General features: G+C 48.5%; 2 protein-coding genes across 2 annotated transcripts in view; both read left to right on the top strand.

Annotated features, from left to right (window-relative positions):
* Atf3 (activating transcription factor 3) overlaps nucleotides 1-6,074 on the top strand; it is a 12,413-nt gene extending 6,339 nt beyond the window's left edge. Inside the window, exons 3-4 of the mRNA XM_028761225.1 lie at nucleotides 3,169-3,276; nucleotides 4,678-6,074. Coding sequence (XP_028617058.1) covers nucleotides 3,169-3,276; nucleotides 4,678-4,875 — 306 coding nt within the window. The 3' untranslated portion in view covers nucleotides 4,876-6,074. The remainder of the gene's footprint in view (nucleotides 1-3,168; nucleotides 3,277-4,677) is intronic.
* Nucleotides 6,075-11,570: 5,496 nt separating this feature from the next.
* On the top strand, nucleotides 11,571-13,334 carry Fam71a (family with sequence similarity 71 member A). The gene has a single exon (XM_028757581.1). The coding sequence runs from the start codon at nucleotides 11,571-11,573 to the stop codon at nucleotides 13,332-13,334; it is 1,764 nt and encodes a 587-aa protein (XP_028613414.1).
* Nucleotides 13,335-21,619: the final 8,285 nt, after the last annotated feature.

Here is a 21,619-nt window from a genome sequence, read left to right as displayed (position 1 = left end):
TTCTTCTTCTTCTTCTTCTTCTTCTTCTTCTTCTTCTTCTTCTTCTTTTTTAAAGAAAAGAAACAGGTTCTGAGATTAACTAGAGGTGAAATTTTCATTTTAGATTAGGAGACCAAGGAAAGCTTCGCTGGTCATGGCCTATAGCTAAGACCTGAGGAGAGGGAGTTGTGTGGGAGAGTAGAAAGGAAGCCACTGGAAGGCTTTTGGACAGAGAACGAACTGGTCTGATACATGTTTATGTGATTCCCTGGACGCCGTATTGAGTAGGCTACTAGACGAGAAGTAGGCTGGGAAATGAAACTATGGGACACTGCACTTACACAGAGGAAGGACTCAGGTATTGTGCTGAAAGATAGCTGGCTTCTGGATCTGACTCTAGGGTAAGGCTGCCTCAGATATGGCTATGGTTTGTGGAAAGATGAGAGTATCCATTTGCTGCAGAGCTTGGGACTGTAGAAGGCCAGGCGGGACAAAGAGCAGAACTTGTATCTTTGGAAGATGTCAAACGGGCAGGCACCAGATGTGAGCTGGGAGTCCTGGGCCAGAGATCCAGGGCTGGAAAGCATCTGACTATAGATGGTGCTTGAAGCTGTGAGTTTGGTGAGGCCACCTTCTGTACAGAGACTTTCTAAAGAATCGAGGAATATGGTGGTGATTTTCATCACTGGATGGATCCAAGGGCCCAGGGGTTAGTCCTACCATTCCTCATAACAATGTTCACAGATTTGGTACACCATGTGTTTGCTCTGTGCTCACACGCACACATGCACTTTTCTGTGTTGAGAAACGTTTCCATAAGACAGCTGAAGTAACAGACATGGTTACTGAGCTGTGGTTGCTGGTAGTTATGTTGTCCCAAGAACATCAGAGGTGAACACATGTAAACTTTGCTAGGCTTTCTTGGTTAAGATTATTTTAAGTTTAACGTAATGGGTATGATTGCAGCCATAGGTTAAGGACTGAAACTGGCTCAAAAGATGTCAGTTTAAAAGGAACTTGAGGTCTGGGGTTGCAGGTCAGCGGCAGAGGTCAGCGGTGGGATTTCGGGTAAAGAGGCTGGTCGATAGGACTGACATCTGTGGAAGGACTGAGGGGAACCTGGTTCATAGCATTTGGCAGATGGGAAGGGACTATTTATGATGCTGTTGCCATGGATGCTGTTAGGGGCATTAGCTAGCTCAGAGGAGGTCAGAGAGGGTACCACAAATACTGGAGAGTGTAGGTTAGAGCCTGGAACGTTCTGGGAGACTTTTTTCTTCTGATGATATAGTTTGAAATAAGATAAAGTAGTAGGGAAAAATAGGGAAGGGAGGCTAGACAGATGGGTGGACCGGGAAGGACAGTTGCGGGTCTCTAGAGGAGGGAGAAGAGTGGTAGATGATGCTCCCAGGCTATTCCTGACTCCAGGGAAAAGGATGCATATATAAAATATTCTTTTTCCAGTTTTGGATTGCAGGGGTCAATGTTTTGTTTGGTTGGTTTTTGGTTTTGCTTTGTTTTCTTTCTTTCTTTTTTTTTCTTTTTGGTTTTTCGAGACAGGGTTTCTCTGTGTAGCCCTGGCTGTCCTGGAACTCACTCTGTAGACCAGGCTGGCCTCGAACTCAGAAATCCGCCTGCCTCTGCCTCCCAAGTGCTGGGATTAAAGGCGTGTGCCACCACCGCCCAGCTTGGTTTTGTTTTCAAGACAGGGATTCTCTATGTAGTCTCAGCTGTCCGGGAACTCACCCTATAGACCAAACTGGCTTTGAACTTACAGAGATCTGCCTGTCTCTGCCTTCCAAGTACTGGGATAAAAGGCATGCACCACCACCATCCAGCTCATAAGGGCCAATTTAAATATCAAAACCTTACTTCAAAATCCAAATAATTTTTAAAGTAGATTCAATTTCAATTCTCACATTACCAGTGTAATAATAATTCTTCTTCTTCTTCTTCTTCTTCTTCTTCTTCTTCTTCTTCTTCTTCTTCTTCTTCTTCTTTTTCTCCTTTTTCTTTTACTTGTTCTTTGATTTCCATGATTCAGTCTTTGTTTTAAATTCTTAAAATTTTATGTGTGAGTGTTTTGTCTGCATGGACATATATGCACTATGTTTGCCCAGAGATGCCAGAAGAGGGTTTTGGATCGCCTGGAACTAGAGTTACACTTGGGGGCCACCATGTGGGTGCTGGGAACCAAACCCAAGTTCTCCACAAGAACAACAACTGCTCTTAACCACTGAGCTGTGTGTGTGTATGTGTGTATGTATGTATGTCTCTATATGTGTGTGTCTGTGCATGCATGTGTGTATATGTCTGTGTGTGTGTATGTATGTATGTCTCTGTATGTGTGTGTGTGTATGTGTGTGTCTGTGTGTGTCTGTGTGTGTGTTTGCATGTGTGTGTGTGCATGTGTGTGTGTGTCTGTTTGTGTGTACGTATGTATGTCTCTGTATGTGTGTGTGAGTCTGTGTGTGTATGATTTGTATATTTCCTGGGACTGTGGCCCTGAGCCATGAAGGATAGAAATTCAGGGTTAGAGTTCCTTGGGCTTTGCCTCTCTAGATTGTAAGACTTCCATCTCAGTTCACCATGTCTTCAGATTCAAAAGAATAGGAAAAGGTCAGGAAGGGTCTGACCCTGGGCAGTCCACAGGGAGAGTTCTTCCCAGATGTACGTTAGCAGAGTCCATGGCTGGATGTGCTCATTGCTTAGAGTCCATAGACAGTCAGGGTGAACATCCATGGAGGACCATAGCCACCAAAGCTGGACATTGCTTTGTCCTCTGAGCACCCCAGTACTGACTCAGAAGGAGGCACAGGAAATCAGTATGATTTGTTGGCTGAATCAACAGGTGGTTCAGAACTCTACCCAGCAATAGCATCTAGCCATGGCTTATTAATACCATTTGCTACCATTAATGGTCTCAAGTCCCTCTTCTCCAGAAGCTCACTGACCTCATGGGAGGGATGTACCATGATGCTCCTGGGAAAGACAGAGATGTTAGTTATTTTCCTGTAACTCTGGCGAAGTGGTTGACAGAAGCCTCTGAAATCACAGTGAATGCATGTGGCAGATATACACACAGACAAACATAGATATACAAACATACACATACATGACTAAAAACAAACAACAGCCTTGATAGTTGGGTTCGTGGTCGCTTAAATGTGTGCCTTTCGGATTTTATAGGTGGCCCCTGAGGAAGACGAGAGGAAAAGGAGGCGGCGGGAAAGAAATAAAATTGCTGCTGCCAAGTGTCGAAACAAGAAAAAGGAAAAGACAGAGTGCTTGCAGAAAGTGAGTCCAGCCAGCCTGGCCCAGCTTCCCCTGGGAGAGGGAAAGCCAGTGGGGGGAGCAGACCCATTACCATGCTGTAGGCCAGCTGTAGGCAGAGGATGGAGCAAAGCTATTAGCATGGCGGAAACCACTCTGGAGATGTTTATGTGTACACACACGCACATATATATATATGCTTTCTGCATGGGCAGTGGTCTGGAGCAGCCCTCTCTGAGCCCTTGGTGCTAAGGCAGTTTCAGCAAGCATGGAAGCCTGGCTCAGTGATATCTTTACGCTTTCTTTTAAATGATTCCCAACTTCTGAGTCCTCTGCAGGATTCATACCACATATATATATATATGTGTGTGTGTGTGTGTGTGTGTGTGTGTGTGTGTGTGTGTGTATACATATATCCAGGGCCAGCAAACTGGCTCATGGGTAAAGGTGCTTGCCATGCAAACCTAGCACTTTAGGTTTGATACCCAGAAGCTGCTGTGGAAGGAGTGAGCTAGTTTCTCAAAGTGACCTCTGACCTTCATGTACATGCTATGCATAGACTGGTCCATATACCCCCAGCAGTCTCTAGACTTTCCGCTCCCACCAGCCTAGTCAAAGAGACTTTACGCACCAGTTTTACCCAACACAACAAAATGATGAAACCCTGCTACTGCCTTTGGCTCTCAGGAAAAGCTTTCATTATCCTCTTCAAGTTACTATGGCGACCCGGAAGTAGTGCTTACAGTGCTCCTTCCTGGATCTGAACGCTGCCTCCCTACTCTATGCTTATCCAGCACTGAGCACCCTGGGAGGCTGACACCCCACACAAAACACCAGGGGTACAGCATGGGTTCATAGGCAAGGCAGACCACAGAGCCTGGAAGTCTTTGTGGGGTCATATCTGCTTCCCCAAGTGTGTGCAGGCCAGCTTCTCGAAGAGACAGGAAAGCCTGGGATGTCTGCTCATTACTTCAGGGTCAGTGAGAACTTGGGAAGCTTTGGTGTTTCTGAGAATACTTCTGTGGAGATGGGAGTCTTGGTGAGATCAGAAATTCAGAGAAAACACCGCACCACCAGTTTGGGTTTCTCCCCACCTCCCAAGATCCTGTGGGGCCCAGATGCTTTCTGCATGGGCAGTGGTCTGGAGCAGCCCTCTCTGAGCCCTTGGTGCTAAGGTAGTTTCAGCAAGCATGGAAGCCTGGCTCAGTGGTATCTTTATGCTTTCTTTTAAATGGTTCCCAACTTCTGAGTTGGATTCTCTGCAGGATTCATACCACCTTCCACCTATCTTCGTCCTCCTATCTTTGTGGTAACAGTTCCTCTAGCAGGTCTCTCTCAGTTTGAGGAACCCGAAGGTTTCCAGGTTGTCCCCCACCTCCCTGCTCCTTGTTTCCCTCCATAATGCCTCTGTTGACTGTCCCTCAGGAGTCAGAGAAACTGGAGAGTGTGAATGCCGAGCTGAAGGCCCAGATCGAGGAGCTGAAGAACGAGAAACAGCATTTGATATACATGCTCAACCTGCACCGGCCTACGTGTATCGTCCGGGCTCAGAATGGACGGACACCAGAAGACGAAAGGAACCTCTTTATCCAACAGATAAAAGAAGGAACATTGCAGAGCTAAGCAGAGGTGGCATGGGGTCCATTGGGGAGTCCTTTCTGAATCCTCCGTTTCCACCCCAAACCCTGAAGCCATTGGAAAACTGGCTTCTTGTGCACTTCTAGAATCTCAGCAGCCAAGAGCAGTTGGGGCAGGAGGGCCTGCAGTGACTACTGCATTGTCCCCACTCTGCCCCCGAGTGAACCGTGGAGCAGGCAGGAGCATCCTTTGTCTCCCCAATTCCAGGATTTAGGCCTTACCATCCTGGCCATTCTCAGATGACGTAGCTGGCCCCAGGCTGGGGTTCCATGCAAAGCAGGATCCCACCAACGGGATTCAGGCAGAAGTGTCTACCTCGATAGGGTGGGCCCACGTCCTCCACTGCGGCTGACAACATCCCTTCTAGGGGATGTGGAGAGAGAACATTCATGATCGAGGCTGTCCAATGGCCAGGGTGTGCTTTCTAGAAAATATGCTGTTCTGTCCCAGAATGACTGCATAGGGCATTCGTTCCAGAGCCTGGTGTTGTGGTATTTTAGATGTTTGTCTTGCATTGGCATGATTTTTCCGGGAGTTTCATCAGATCTGATTTCTGAGAGTTTGGGGGAATCTGCCGTTGTGGACAGTGTCCCTCAAAAGCATTTGGGTGGCCATGTGAACTGCTGGCACCAGGGAGTGAAACTGACTGATGACCAGCTGTGCAACTTTGTGCCGACAGAGCACGCATGCCTCCTTTCCCTGTACCCACTGTCGTGGAAGAACCTGGGCCTGGCAGCTCGTCCTTGGCTACAAACTGTTACAACGTCACAGAATGAAGGCACCAAGTCCGACTTTCAAAGGGTGTACCACTCCACACTCAGTGACAGGGCAGGAAGAGCCAAAGAATTCTCCATTTTTCTTTCTTCCTGCCAAAAGCCACGGCCACAGCCTGTGGAGACCCGTGTTTGAAGCCAGCAGGGCCAGGCATCTGCATTGTGGAGTGTTAAAGGCGTTTTTTGTCTTGTAGCTATTTTGAGACGTGGTCCAGGGCATGTCAGCTGGGAGGTCCCTATCTCTGGACACCAGGACTCTGGCTACTGTTAAAATTCTGATGTTTCTGTGAAATCCTCAGTGTTTAATCCCACTCAAAAGTATCATTACAGTTTTCTGTAAGAGAAAAATATTATTTATTCCAGTATTCCTAGCCTGTCAACATAATAAATATCAGAACAAGACCTGGTAAATTCTAGTGTGGTGATGTTTTCTGCTAAGTGTTGAAATAGTGACACGGCCTCTCTGTCATGGGGTGGTCAGCACTGAGTGTTTGGGGATAGATGGCTTCCTTCGTTCATGGGGAGACCACTAGGAATGGCAGTTAGTTGGCTTTTAAACAATTTATATTTTATGGGTAAGGGTGTTTTGTCTGCATGTATGTCTGTACACCACATGCATGCAGTGCCTGAGGAGGCCAGAAGAGAGAGCATTGGGTCCCCTAGAACCGGAGTTTCAGAGGGTTGCAAGCCACCATGTAGTTGCTGGGAATGGAACCCAGGTCTTCTCTGAGAGCACCGAGTGCTGTTGTTAACTGCTGATTGATCTCTCCAACTCAATTTATTTTTATTTATAATCTTATGTGTGTGTGTGTGTGTGTGTGTGTGTGTGTGTGTGTCTGTGTGTGTGTGTGTGTAGAGGGTATACATGAATGCAGTTGCCTACAGAGACCAAACTATCTCTTAAGCACTGAGCCAGCTCTGCAGCCCAGGTGGGTGACTTCTAATCCTGTGCCTCAGTCTGTTGATTGATACTCAGTTTGTCATTGGCAAACCCCAAAACAACACTACAGGTGTGTCCTTCATACCAACTGTTTGGCGCTAAGATAGTTTTTTGTTTGCTTTGAGTCAGAGTCTCAGTATTTAGTCCTAGGTGACCTGGAACACAATATACACACCAAACTGGCCTTCGATTCCCAAGTGCTGGTCTGCCTCCACCATGCCTGGCTTACAATAGAATCTTGATGTAAGATCCAAATTGTTAAATATTTCACCCATCCAGTTTCTCTGAAGATACAAACATGCCTAAAACATACACATGTTTTTAACCCTGAGCCTTTTTACAAATTACATTTAGTTTGAGAGCAGATGGTGTACGTGTATCTGCCACGTGGTCTTAGGAATTGAACTCGGATCGTCAGGCTTAGCAGCATGTGCCTTTACTGGCGGCACCATCGCTTTGGGTCAGCTTTAGCCTCTTGGCCTTGCCTTCTGCCACAGTGCTCTTTGAACAAGTTTCGGCTTGACTTAGATATGCTAACATGTTAGCATCGGTGTGCCTCCTAGTACGTATGTATTTCAAATATCAAGGAAAAAGAGGGTGGGGACAAAGAAGATGAGAGAACAGTTTTGGACAAGATGGGGAATGGGTAGGGTTGTTCCAAGAATGGCAATCCTAATTTTCTGGAATTTCCTGGCTCAGTGATTTCTCCCTGACCCTCTCCCTTCCTTGAGCCTTCTCCCTCACTTTGCTGTACTGGGGATACACCAAGCCCTCCCTTCCCTGGAAAACCACAGCACTTGAGCGGAGGTCTGGGGAAAATACTTGAGAGTTCTGACCACGTGAGTCCTGGGGAATCAACTTAGGTCAACAAGCTTGGTGGCAAACACTCTGAGCAGCTGACCCAGTTTGCCAGCCCTATGTGCCTGCTTGTTTGAACTGTCACATGATGCCTTTAAACTGTCTCAAGTCACAGGCGTGATTGTATCTCTGGTTGTTCCTAATCAGTAAAGAGTCATCTACCCAAAACAGTGCCCTTATCCCCTGGTTGTGGATAGTGATGATAACTATGGATTCAAGGCAGTTTAAAGATGGCCACGGAGGGCAGTGGGTTAGAGGGGAGGCAAAGCCATGCTTCCCGTGATGGTCTTTAAAAAGAACTGTACTGACACGTGCCACCCAGGCCTTTGACTCGAGTGCTTCACTTTGAAGAAGGCAGGCCAGGAGTCTGAAAGAACAGACTTAGACAGAGCCGTAGGGACTAGCACCTGGTTGGCCACATCTTCGGTTCTTTAGTTGCCTCCTGCCCGACGCGGTGACATCTCACTGGCAAGGCCCGCAAGAGCCACCTTTCTTCCCCTGTCTCCTGTGTTGTCCTGGGATCTGTCCCAGAATCTTCTTCAGAGTAAAGATTTGAAAGGTTGAGGCTCAGGACTTGAGTAACACTGTCATGTCACGTCATATTCTGTCAAGAGGTCAAATGCTTGTTTCCAATATAGCCAGCTTTGAAGAAGCCTTTGACTGCTTGCTATTCTAGCCTGTGTGAGTGGCTCTTCTAGGTTCGGGTGCTGCTGTCTTTGGGTCCAGGTCTGCCTGAAGGGAGACCAGGTTTACACACCGAGCATTCTTCCAGGTTCTTGTGGCTCTTAACTCCAGAAGTTTCTGGCCTCACTAAAAATTGGTCTTGGGGTAAGACTAGGCGGTGTGTACCTGGTGGATCTCTGGTCAAAGGCAGCTAGTCTATGTTGTGATTTCCAAGCCAGCCAGTGCTACACGGTGTGATCCTGTCTCAAAATATAAAACTAAACTAAGTGTACTTGTGAAGAAATTCACACTGAGCTGCAAAGCTTCTAGAGGCTGATTGAATGTTTATAAGAGTTAACATTCATCTCCTGGGACAACATGCTAGACATTGCATGTATCACATCATGTATGTAGTATTCTGTCACTATAACCATGCCTGAGATAAACAAAAGGAAACTGGGCTGCTGAGATCCTCAGGGAGTCAAGGCTTTGGCTGCCAAGTTTGACCGGAGTTCAGTCCCACACAATGAAAGGAGAGACTCAACTCCCACAAGTTATCCTCTGACCACATGTGTTCTGTGGCATGTACATGTCCCCAACACACACACACACACACGTGCAAAAAATATTTTAAGAGAGAAATAGGGCTGGAAGGATGGCTTAGTGGTTCAGGAACTTGCCACTTGAAGACCTGAGTTCATAACTTGTGTAAATGCCAGGTGGACATGGTGGCCTGCCTGTAATTCTAGATTTAAGACAGAGACTGGCATCCCCAGAGCAAGCTGGCTAGCCAGACTAGCCATATTGACAGATCTGGTGTGTCTGTGAAAAATCACCTTGGGCCCTCCTGTCCATGTACAAACACCACTCATACACGAATGAAAAAAAATGAAAAAGACAAAAGTTTATTTTGGTTCATGTCTTAGTCAGGGTTTCTATTCCTGCACAAACATGAAGACCAAGAAGCAAGCTGGGGAGGAAAGGATTTATTCACCTTACACTTCCACACTGCTGTTCATCACCAAAGGAAGTCAGGACTGGAACTCAAGCAGGTCAGGAAGCAGGAGCTGATGCAGAGGCTATGGAGGGATGTTACTTACTGGCTTGTTTCCCCTGGCTTGCTCAGCTTGCTTTCGTATAGAACCCAGGACACCAACCCAGGGATGGCACCACCCACAATGGGCCCTCCTATCCTTGATCACTAATTTGAGAAAATGCCTTACAGCTGGATCTCATGGAGGCATTTCCTCGAGGAAGGCTCCTTTCTCTGTGATAACTCCAGCTTGTGTCAAGTTGTCCAAAACCACCTCACAACCAGGAGGCAGAGTGGAAGAGAAAAGCAGGGGCAAGGGGTCCCATGATTTCACTTAAAGACCCTCCCTCCATGACATAGGTTCTCCTATGGGGCTTACCTCCCAATAGAGCAGGGACTCCAAGTGCCTCTAACACAGTGGTGTGGGAACATTTGATCCTTGGAAACACTGCTCATTCCACACACGAGGAAGTAGGAGCTCCAATGCTTGCTCAAGGTCACACAGTCAATGTAAAGTTGTAGGCTATACTTTTAAAAACTACAAAGTTTGTGAACAAGAGTTTGAAAGGTGTATGCCTTATATGTGTGAATGGAAACACACAGCCTACTATTTAACATTTAAATGCTTTGAGCACATACATGACACTGTATAGCCACCACTGATGGCCATCCGTAGGTCAGTCACTCCCCAGCTCCCACAAGCAGCACTTGGCAAACTTCTCAACTATTCATTCTCTAGCCTTGTCCCGTGGCTTTTTGTAAAGTGACAAGGTCCACCCATGTTGAAACATGCCAACACTCCATTCCTCTTCACGGATGAGTGACAGTGCTTCGTATGGAGAAGCTATATTTTGCTCATCTGCCTATCAACCAATAAACAGGTATGTGTGCTCTCACAGCGTGACATTGATAGCCTCATTCATAAGGAACAGGTGTCTGGAGTAAGACTTCATCAAACCAACTGGGGAAGCCTGGAGGAGGGGTCCAAGTGACAATAATTTGGGACCCCTGAGCCTGGCTAGCTATGTGGCTGTAGCAATAGGCAGAGTCATGAGGGCAGATGTAAATGGATTTCCAGAGCTCTCTCCCACAGTATGGCTGTTAAGGCAGGAGGGCCTAGATGGACTCTGGAATTTAAGGACCTCTATTTCTTACCTCTGGCCCTATTCTGTGCATTTCACTGAACACAGTGTGGAAAAGTGGATAGCATAAACCTAGAGCCCTTAAGAGAGTAAATGGTTCCTCACAAAAGCAAAACTGACAGGAAAAAACAATGTAGCTCATTTCTCAGCTCACCTACTGTCTAAAGTGGTTGTCCTGCTTTCTTTGTCACACTCCAGACACAGACAGACACAGACTATCTATCTATCTATCTATCTATCTATCTATCTATCTATCTATCTATCCCACGATGTAGTAAAAACAAATCAGTCTAGTTTGAAAACATTTGACCTGCCCAAGTTTCTCTCAAGAGGCAAAGTCATGTGGTGATTTAAAACAAGGCTTTTAGAATCAGCAAGACTTGGATTTGAACATTATAGTTTGTAGGTGTAGGTGATTCACCTTCAATGTCTTTGCCCTGTGAACTAGTACACATCCGTGGATCCTTCCACTACTGTGTGAACTATGACACCCAGTACAACGAGAGTAAGCAGTCATCTTGATTAGTAGAGGCCAGAGGTGTCCTGAAAGCTTATCAGCATCAACATTTAGTGAGGTTTCCTGGAAGAATCAAGAACAGTATTCAGGCCATCCAATAAAATGAAACCATAAACTCGGATGTTGCCAATCTCCCCATCTCCTCGAATTTCCACAGGCTTTGAATCTCTTCAATCTGGGCTAAAAGAAGGAAGTACTCATATACAATGTTTCCATTTGGAAGTACTCATGTACAATGTTCCCATCTGACGCCTTTTTATGTTGGTACTCACCTGGTCCTGTCCTCCTAGAGGGCAGCTGGGGGATGGGACAAAGGGGGATGTGCCAGTGACAGGTCACAAAGGGAGAAGGGGATAAATATGGCTGTGCAGGGCCGTCAGGCTCTAGTGGTCACTTCTCCCACTAGGGCTGCAGTTTGTAGACTCTCAGGGAGCTTTCAAATTAAATCACAGGTGGAGGTCCAAGGGGTTTTAGACCCTGAAGAGAACCTCCCTGGAGTCTACCCTGCATCTTTGGAGAGGTTGGACTTGGGGTCCAGGCACCCAACAGCACCCCTTGCTAATCATCTGTGCTCCCACCCCCAGTCCAGGCCTCTTGGAGGCTCTGAGGCAAACTGGGGGCTTGTGGGGTGGGGTTGAGAAGACCTGCTGTACGTGCCACCTCTGTGACCCAGGAGCACTGCGGTTCCCTTCATCTGCGGAGACCAAGAAAGACACAGGAACCCATCTTGCCAGCGTACCTTTCTTGACACAAAATGTCCACGAAGAGCGAGTCTCTGTTACCGTATTACACAGCCCAGAGTGGTTCTGGAGTCGGCATGTTCAACACCGCCATGGGGAAATTACAGCGGCAGCTGCACAAAGGGGAGTATGATATATTCAAGTACGCGCCGATATTCGAGAGTGACTTCATCCAGATCACCAAACGCGGAGAAGTGATCGACGTACACAACCGTGTCCGGATGGTCACCGTGGGCATTGCGTCCACCAGTCCCATCCTTCCACTCCCTGATGTCATGCTACTGGCCAGACCGGCACCATGCGAAGAGGTTCCTGGACGTGGCCAGTCCAACACCACCAAGGGCAAAAAACGCAAGCCTGGAAAGACCCTGGAGCTCACTAGGCTCCTCCCTTTGAAGTTTGTAAAGATTTCTGTTCACAAACGTGATAAACAACAGCTACGCCTGAGGTTCGCTACTGGCCGTTCTTGCTACCTGCAGTTGTGTCCCCCTCCCGAAAGCAAGGATGACCTCTTTTCCTACTGGGAAAAATTGATTTACCTCCTGAGACCACCTGTGGACAGCAACAGCAGTACGTACGCCATCCCAGCCGGGGACATGATGAACATGCCTTTTCTAGATGAAGAACACAAGACTAGTCATCCAAGAGTGGACATCCACGGAAAAGGCAGAAAAAGCGAGGCAGACCAGGTCAGCGTCAAAAGCCTCCCTATGGTCACAGACTTCAGTGAGGTTGGCTCTTCTGCTTTTGCTGGTGGGGAGGGAATCCTTCATGATTCTTACATAGCCACTGTTCTGTCTGGGGTACCCACTCCCAAAATAAGCTCAAAAGTCCTTGCCAGAGAGTCAGGAACAGGGGTAATAGTGAGTGACCTAGTGGGCACTTTGAGCTTGACACCAAACAGGTCTGTAGGCTCTGGACAGCTAAGTGCAGTCACAACAGGAGAGGGTACCATGGGAGCAAGAGGAAGCAAAAGCCATTTGACCCTTGCAAGCGCTGGCAAGATGTCGCCCAAGAGCATGAAGATGGCCTTGGCAGGGGTGGCAAGCAAGTCCTTGGAGTATATTCCCAATTCATCCGGCAGCCTCTCCCGAAAAGAGATCATGACTATAACAAATTCAAGGATCGAGACTACAGGAAAGCCTGTTGGAGAAATAGCAAATGACCCAGACCCAGTCCCAGACCCAGTCCCTGTCCCTGTCCCTGTAGTCCTTGCCTTGACCATGCCAAGCGAAAGCCGCTCAAGCCAAGAGACTGGACGTCGGAAAGCCTTCGCGACCAACACCAAAGCCCATAAGGAAAGGAGGTCAAGAAGGGAGCAGAGAGCAAAGGACAGAGTTAGCAGCAGGAGTGAGCATCACCACAGGACAGGAGAAGGTCGCAAGACAGCAGGGGACAAGGAGTTTCGAAAATCAGCCAGCCACAGATGTGTTGGCGATGACAAGAAGGACAAAGGCAGCAAGCGAAGCAGGTCGCACAAAGGGGTCAGCCATGTCCCCATCACAAAGGAGTCCCGGAGCCGAACCGTCTCCACTGCCAGCTCTGTCTCTACGAGCAAGAGGGTGGGCAGAATCAGCATGTTCCTGAGAAACATCAGAGCCAACTTGGCTGCAAAAGGCCTGGCACTACAGCGTGGGCAAGATGTGGGTATCATGACTAAGACACTAGAGAAAACCGACGTGAAGGCCATCATGGAGTCAGAGGGTGGCCAGGACCTGGAAATCATTGATTCTGTGACATCTGAGGTCATGGAGACAGTGACCTTCGAAGCTCATTAAAGTACAACTCAGAGCCAAAAACTGCAAAGGGGCCCAGGGCCCAGGGAAAACCCCTGGAATCCACTCCAGCTTTCTCAGTGCAGTTTAAATAAAGAACCTTGCTACCTGAAAAGGGCTGTCTGCATTTTCCATACCTGGAAATTCAGGAGTGACCTCATAGTGAATTCTGTGATGTCATCGTGAAACTCCTGGCTGCACCTGGATGAGGACTCCCTCTCCTTGGTGTGGGGTGCTCACAGCTATGACTGCTGCTCTGCTTGTCCTGGGTCTAGTTGGGGGTGGGAGAGTGGATCAGCACTGGTTATTAAGACAGTCTGGACTTAGCAATTCTGTACACACCTGTGCACCTGAGACTAACACACGTGTCTGTGCTTGGGTCTTTGGGTCAGGTGTATATGAATTGAGAGACAGCTATGAGAATATTCCTAGCAAAATGATTTAGTATCTCAACACTGGAAACAGGCCAAATAACAAAATGAGAGTTCATACTATGTAGAAGATGGGTTATTCAGGCAATGCAACATAGATACATTTTTCTCCTAATGTTGAAAAGGAGCAAATCAGAGAATAGAGTCTCACTGCATTGATAGGAGAGTTCAGAAACAAGACAAGAGAGTGAAGGAAAAACAAAGAGGTATGATCAAGGTGCACTTTCAGAGGCTCTGTGTGTGTGTGTGTGTGTGTGTGTGTGTGTGTGTAAGAGAGAGAAAGCATGGTGTCTGTGAGTGAATATGGTGAGAGAGAGACAGACAGACAGACAGACAGATACAGAGACAGAGAGAGTATGTGTGTGTTTATACTTCCATGGTCAGCATGTGGATATCAGAGGACAACATTTTGGAGACTGGTTCTCTCCTTCTATTATGTGGGTCCTGAGAAACTCAGGCCATCAAACTTGGATACCAGCATCTTTCCTGGCTGTATTTAAGGAGTGAGTACATTGGTGATCGTTTTTTGTTGTTGTTGTTGTTTTTTGTTGTTGTTTGTTTTTTTTCGAGACAAGGTTTCTCTGTGTAACACTAGCTGTCCTGGAACTCACTCTGTAGACCAGCCTGGCCTCGAACTCAGAAATCCACCTGCCTCTGTCTCCCAAGTGCTGGGATTAAAGGTGTGTGCCACCACTGCCTGGCAAGTGATTTTTTAAAAACAACTTTAGTATCGAAAATGTTGGCATTATAATAAAATTTCCCCAAACTTTTTCCTTATGTAGCAACCTTTTCTTAAGACTCAAGAAACCATAGTTGGTTATTAGAAAAAAGGCTGAGGGAGGTAACTTCGTCATCGTCCAGTGGGGGCCTTTGCAGGACAGGTCACCCCAGCCCATGTCCTTAGGCAGAGTCCTATTTGAGGAACAAGAAGAGAGAATCCAGACTGGGCTGGCCACCAGACACACAGGGAAACTCAGGAGGGATGGGCGCTAGCTATTGATCAAGAGGAGAAGGGGATCATGGGGGCAAAAGATTAGATACAGCCTGACAGTGTGTGTTGATTTTTGAACTACAGTAGGTTCTCAGCTGTTAGCAACCTTGTCTAAGAAGGGTCCAGTCCAACCTTTAGGTTGCCCCGGGCTTGGGTTTCTATTCCTCAGCCTCTGCCCTGCAGCTGTAAACAGACCTCCTGCCTGGAATTCCAGACCTCGCAGCTTCCCATCTCCCAAGACACTAATTAAACTCTTGAAAGGCTGAGCAGAACTGTTTTCTCCATACCAAATCTTCAAAACTTCCTATAGCTCCAAAACAACAAATTCTCAAAGCTCGTGTCTGGGAGACTGGGCTTTCAGGTTCAAATTTTAAAGCTGCCTTTGAGGCCAGCACAGACTTCAGCTTTGAGTGGGAAGAGGATGATGGGCATGGGGGTGGAGGGCTTGCTGCTGAGAAAGGAAGCTAGCTCAAGACCTGCCCGCTCCAACCATTTCCTGTAGCCCAAGGAGGCTCTTGACCCCAACACGAGAGATTACTGGAGTGAGTCAAATTTTTCTCAAGAAAGGAGGGAGCATGCAGATTAGATAGGGCAGCTTCTCTAAGGAACACAGCCATAGAATCATTAACCCAGAGCTCCAAGGAGACTGCGGAGGGGATCCTGCCAGTGGGAGGGTGACTCCCAGCCAGCCTGTCCTTTGACTGGAAAGGTGTAGAATTTACTAAAACCACGCCACATTTCTTTAATTTGATGATTTCTACTCAAGTCAGTGCGAGTCTGTCAGACAAAAACAAACCAAATCAAACCAAACCAAACCCTCACTACAAACATTTGCACAACACCCAGCTCAGATGTCCCCTAGTGTTTGCCCTTGGTTCGCAGAGCTCAGCGACACATCAGCATTTTAGAGGACTCTTTCTAGGTGCAGAGGGGCACTGCCTGTGACACCCTTCAAAAGCCAGCAGAGATCTGGAAGGTGCTCGACTTGCCTGTCACGTGTGTATTTGGGGGATAGCATGTTCATAGGAGGTTTCCTGAGGCAGGTGTGGGTCTAGGTCTCTAGGGCCCAGGGAAGAGAGAGAGCGAGTGGCCATGGGTGCCTGAAAAACAGGCAAGCTTGAAACATCAAGGTGCTGGGGTCACTGAAAGAATTGTATAGCCTGAAGTTGAAGGGCTAGGTGACAGCGGGGTAGAGGACCAGGAAAATGGGCACTGGTGGCCTGGGAAGCCATGTGAACACGCAGGTCTTTGAGATTCACTGAAGCACGGAGCCTGATGGGAGTCAGATCTCTGTGGCTCCAGGGTGTAGAGCTAAGGGGGTGGGAGTGGGTGCTATCTGGAGGCTCTGGATCCTATATGTGGGGCCGTTAGCTCTCGTGTGTGGGTGTGGGTCCTGTTTGGTTGGGTTGTGATTCCCCCGTGTCTGTCGCTCTGGGGGCAGGAACTGCGGCTCTATGGAGCAGAAGCATGGGAATTTGACAGATGCTGGGCTGTGTGAGAAGCTGCAGGGGCTCTACCTGGGCATGGAGAGGTCCCAGCCAGAAGTCCTGCGGGGGCAGGGCTCCTGAGTGGGTGTCTCTGGGCTGACGAGGCTGACCTGGGAGACTTGGGCTCCCAGACACCGCCGAGAGCCTCAGAAGAACAGAGATGCGAGGGCATACGGGCTGGACCGGCCTGCAGCCAGGAGAAACAAGGGGGAGAGAGAAGCCCTGGCAGGTAGAGACTCTTGGTTACCGCACTCGCTTAGGCTAGATCAAGGCTGGCTCAGCTAGCTTGCTTAGATCGGTGGGCCTCCGCAGCGGGAACGTAGAGAAGTCTTCTGGTGGGAGATTAAGCAATGGCCTTCTCCACAGTTCCCCAAAGACATGAAGAAGTTCATGGTTTAAAAGGTTTCTTGTCATGGTGGAAAGTGGATGAATCTGGCTGCACCCCTATATCTCCAGGGCGGGCCTTTGGTTAAATACTGTTTGTAAGGAGGAGGGTCTGGGAAAGAATGCTTAATTGGCTACACCCTCGGGCCTTAGGTATCTCATTAATATGGAAATCTCTTGAGGCTGAGGCCTGTAGTCACACCCTCTACCTGTGCTGGGTGACACAAACCTCTCTTGGGGAGGGGCTGTGGAGGGCTGAAGCTAAGTGAAAGGAACCAGGGGCCCAAGAGCAAAGCCGAACACCTTCTGTCCCATTAGGGTCCAGGGTTCGAGCCAGGCACCCAGCTGACTCTCACAGCCCACTGCCCCATACCTGTAGAGAGCCTAGCTAGAAAAAGGAGCTCAGGACCCAGGCAGCTATGGAAAGATAAAGATGGATCAGGAGATATAGCTGAGATGAGAAGGACAGTTGTCCCCTTCTTCCGAAGACTGAAGGTCATGGGCTGGAACTATACTACAGTCATCTAGAGTCAGCAGAGTGAACACTGGGGGTGTCTCCTCCCTTAGGGGGGTCTGTTGGTCTGTGGGAAGAGCTGCAAGACAGGAATCTCAACAGAGAAAGACATGTGTTAAGTGGATAAAACAGCTTGGAGGTAAAATTAAACAAAACCAAACCTACATAGGACATTAAGGGGGGAGAAGAAAGGACAAGGGCCAGTAGGGTGGAGGTGGGCTTTGCAATCTACATTCTTCAGAGAGACTAGGAGGGAATAGGTTTAGGCTAGAAGCTCCAGCAGCCTGCAGGGGTGAGTTGCTCAATAGAGCCCCTTGTGGCCATATGCTGTTACTGCCCTTTGGTGCTTGATGTAGGGGAGCCAGGGTAGTTGGTTGAATGACAGTCACCTTTCCCTTTGCCACACCACAGTTTGCCTAATGCTGATTCACTGATAATCAGCCGGTCCATCAGAGACACCGCCCCTGCAACAGGTAGCAGGAGAGGTGACACTGGGGAAGCTGGCAAAGAGGGTGGGCCTTGTCCAGGGGTGGGTTAGCGTTATGCGCCCTCTGCAGCCTAGAAATCATCTGAGAAATTATTATTGAATACCAATTATGGGCAAGATGGGCTCCACGGAGATGGTCCAGCACATACACAGTGACAGCAACCAAGCCTGGCTGAGGCATAGCTCAGATTAGAGCATTTGTCTGGTAGGTTGAAGGCCATTTCCAGCACCACAAAACAAGGTGTAGTGGTGGGCAGTTTAGAGGGATGCTTCGGTGTGAGGGGGAAGCTTGAGAGAGGGCGGGAACACTCTCTGGAGAGGCAATGGTCTGGCAAACAGAAGGACTTAAGAGGTTCCGGTAGATGGCAGCCCATGGTGGCGTGTCAGGGTGATCAGGGTGTGAGCAGTGCAGAGAGATGAGAGTCATCTGAAGCAAAGAAAGGCTACACCCTAGGGAAGAGCCCTGAATACCACACACCTGGCATCCCCCGTATCTTCATGAGCACAGATATGGCCTGTAATCCAGGAATGAGGGGTGTGCATAGCTGGGCTCTTCAGGATCAGAAAAGCACAGGAATCACGGGCTCCTTCCTGCCAATTCAGAGAGTTTGACATACCCTGTGGAGGTACGTATCTCCACACGTGCTTCTCCACACGTATGCCAAGGTGCTGATACTCCTCATCCTGAGGGCAGCCAAAGGACAAGACCCATCAATGCTAGCTGCCAGGAAGCCCAGTCTACACCCAGTGTACCATCTCAAGGCTGCCCCATGCTCGTCCAAAGCACCTCTGTGGATACACTCACACAGATGTGTGATGCCGACCCCTTTACCCCATTCTCCTTCCCACCGACACCACAGTGATTCAGGAAGAAATGAGCCCTTGGGATTCCAGGCATGTGTCGCCATGGCTGGTTTATGCCATGCTGGGGATCAAACTGAGGCTTTTGTGTGTGATAGTCAACTGAGCCATGTATACAGCCTCATAAAACTTAGACAAATTACATCTATATGTGTGTGCCTGTCTGAGTTTGCATGCATCACATACATACATGCAAATGACTGTGAAACCACAGGGTATCAAGTCCTCTGGGATTAGAGTTAGAGGTGGTTGTGAGCCACCCGACATGTACTAAGAACTGAATTGGGGTCACACAGGGCATGATATAGCTTACACAATGCCATGATGTATAGAAGATGTATCGCTTTGTTGTAATCCCTTAGTGGGCAAAATTAAAAGTTGGCTTCCAAGGATGAAGATATGACTGGCTCATGGGTTAGGAACATTGGCTGCTCTTCCAAAGAACCTAGCTTTGATTCCCGGCACCACTGACATGTGGCCTGCCTAGAATCAGCAGGCATGAAACTCCATACCCTAAGAGTCCAGGATAGCTTTAGTTCACATCCAGAGCCTTGAGGGAAACAGCTAACAGGGGGGATTATCAACAGGAAGGCTTGTGTGTGGCCTCTCCAGACGGTCAGTCTCTAGTGGTTAATTTGGCTTCCGTGAGAACATGTTTCCAGATCACTGAGAAGCTGTTTCTGACTGTATGCGACTATTCTGAAACATTCTGTCCTGGGGGAAGGCTCATTAAGACTTAGGAAGTCGTGGCAGTGAGATGGGTCACTCACTCACTGAGAAGGGCATTTACCAACAATCGCCACAAACCTACATGGCAGAAGGTGGGAGGTGACTCCCACGGGTTGTCCTTCAAGTCCACACATGTGCTGGAGCATGCCCCTCCCCCAAGTAAATAAATGATAAAAGGAAGGAAGGAAGGAAGGAAGGAAGGAGAAAAGGAAGGAAGGAAGGAAAGAAGAAAGGAAGGAAGGAGAAAAGGAAGGAAGGAAGGAAAGAAGAAAGGAAGGAAGACAGGCTCAGGGAGTAAACAAAACTCACAGGCTCGGGGAGTAAAGCTTTGGAGTACCTGTAGAATGTCAGTATCTGTAAGCCCCCTGACTAGAGTGATTATGTGCAGAAACAAGAGCTGAAGTGGAGGGTCTCAGCCCACAGCAGCTGCCTGCAGTTGTACAGAGAGCTCCAAGGACACTCTGGTGAGTCCTCAGCCTGCCACCTCTGACTTTTAGTGAGGCAGCTGCCCTCGGGTCACGCCATCACTGAGCTGGGCTTGGGTGAACTGATTTCCTTGGTCTGTCGTCAGTGCCCCATCTGAGGCGAGTAGGCAATTGTGCCCATCTCCCCAGAAAAAGTCACACATCTCTAACCAAGCTTCAGTCTCCTGGCACAACCCCTACCACATGTTGCCTGTATAATTCATAACATCACCACATGGACAGCCTGGCTTCTGGACACATCTGACCTCCACACTGGTTTACAGGCAGACAGAAGGTATGCACTGCTCTTTGTAGCGAAATGGGTGGGTCACGTGGTTCACATGGGGGGAGAGAGAGCACTCGGGATGGCTACATTATTACCACTCTGGAAAATACCATTTGTTCATTCCAGGTAGGAACCCTCTCTAATGAGGTGACTCTGGCCTGGGCTCACCTGAAGACCCCGAGGTCACTACAGGGTCATCTTGAAGTTCCTCTCTCTTTTACTCTTCCTTCTTTGCACTTTCTAACTCTTCTCCCACCCATAGATACATCTTTCCTTCCTGGCTCCACCCACCCCCTTCCAAATCTTCAAACGCTGGTTTTTAGGAAGTTGAGAGATTACTGGGACAACAAGACCACAGGACATGAGTCCTGGAAGGGCCTTGACTAAGCACAGATGTGCTTTACATAGGAGGAAGTGGGGCTTAGAGAGGGACTTTCCCCAGGCCACGCACACAGCTAAAACATAGTGACAGTGGATCTCCAAGAAGGTCCGCAACTTCTGTCCATTTTGGAACCAGTGCCTGGAACCAAACTGGCCTTGTTTCTGTTTGTATGTGCTACCTCACTGTTATAGGGTCCTTAGCTTCCTGAAACCTGTCCCAGCCCCAGACTCTAGACACAGATGGAGGATTATGGGTAGAGCCACCTCATTCTGGATCCTTAAATCCAAGGGCTTGGATCTCTAACATCAAACAGCAGCCCATAAACCAGCCTTGAAATCTGCAGGTATCTAGGGATGATGAGTTTGGCTGATGCAAGCTGAATCTAGAACACTATGGTAGTCGATGAGGCTGATTGTGTGCCTGAGCCCAAGAGACCGTGTCTGTTAGGATACCGTCTTGTGTCTCCTGATAACTCCCAAACAGGACTAAGCTTCAGCCATCGGTTGGGCCACCAACTCCAGGTTGGGCCGCCTGATGTCTCAAAGCACTGAGCAGTTGGATCTTTGTGTAGACACGGTTTCTTTGTATAGTCCTGGCTGTCCTAGAACTCACTCTACAAAGCAGGCTAGACTTGAACTTGGATATTCACCTGCTTCTGCCTCCAAAGGGCTGGGATTAAAGGTGTCCCCCACCACACCCAGTTCAAGCAATTGGATCTTACAAGAAAGACCAAGTATGGACTGGAGGCAGGGGTGAGAGCACTGTATGAGGGTTAACTGAGTAGTTAACCTGGAGAAGGACCTGCTAAGAACAGATCTCAGCTGTTTTCTAACCTCCTTTGGGTGCAGCTCTTCAATTCAGTAACCAGCAGGCCAGACAGAGGGCGCTGTCCAGAAGGCCCGCAGCCATTGGTTAACTGGTGTCTTCCTTGCTTTTTGGTTGCTGTGATAAAAAGGCATGAATGAATGTGACTTTTGGTGTATACTCTGGTTTGCGGTTCCAGAGGGTCATGCATACCTCACGGCTCCCCCGGCAACAGTAAGGTAACTAACACAGAGCTTGGTGCCAGAGAGTGGACGCTCCCTGTGAAGAACCTGGCCACGCTGCCTTCCCGGAGGATGTGGACAGTTTGGGACTTTTGGATGAGGAGGGGGCTTGAATGTTGTGCACAGATGGTGCCGAGAGGAATGTGGACTGTAGCAGCCGGTCTCGGGAGGTTTCAGAGGGAAGCCGGAGGCAGGTCTCGGGAGGTTTCAGAGGGAAGCCGGAGGC

Source organism: Grammomys surdaster, unplaced genomic scaffold (genome assembly GCF_004785775.1).
Source record: "Grammomys surdaster isolate TR1022 unplaced genomic scaffold, NIH_TR_1.0 130, whole genome shotgun sequence".
Classification (NCBI taxonomy): Eukaryota; Metazoa; Chordata; class Mammalia; order Rodentia; family Muridae; genus Grammomys; species Grammomys surdaster.
This window is presented reverse-complemented; position numbering and strand designations above follow the sequence as displayed.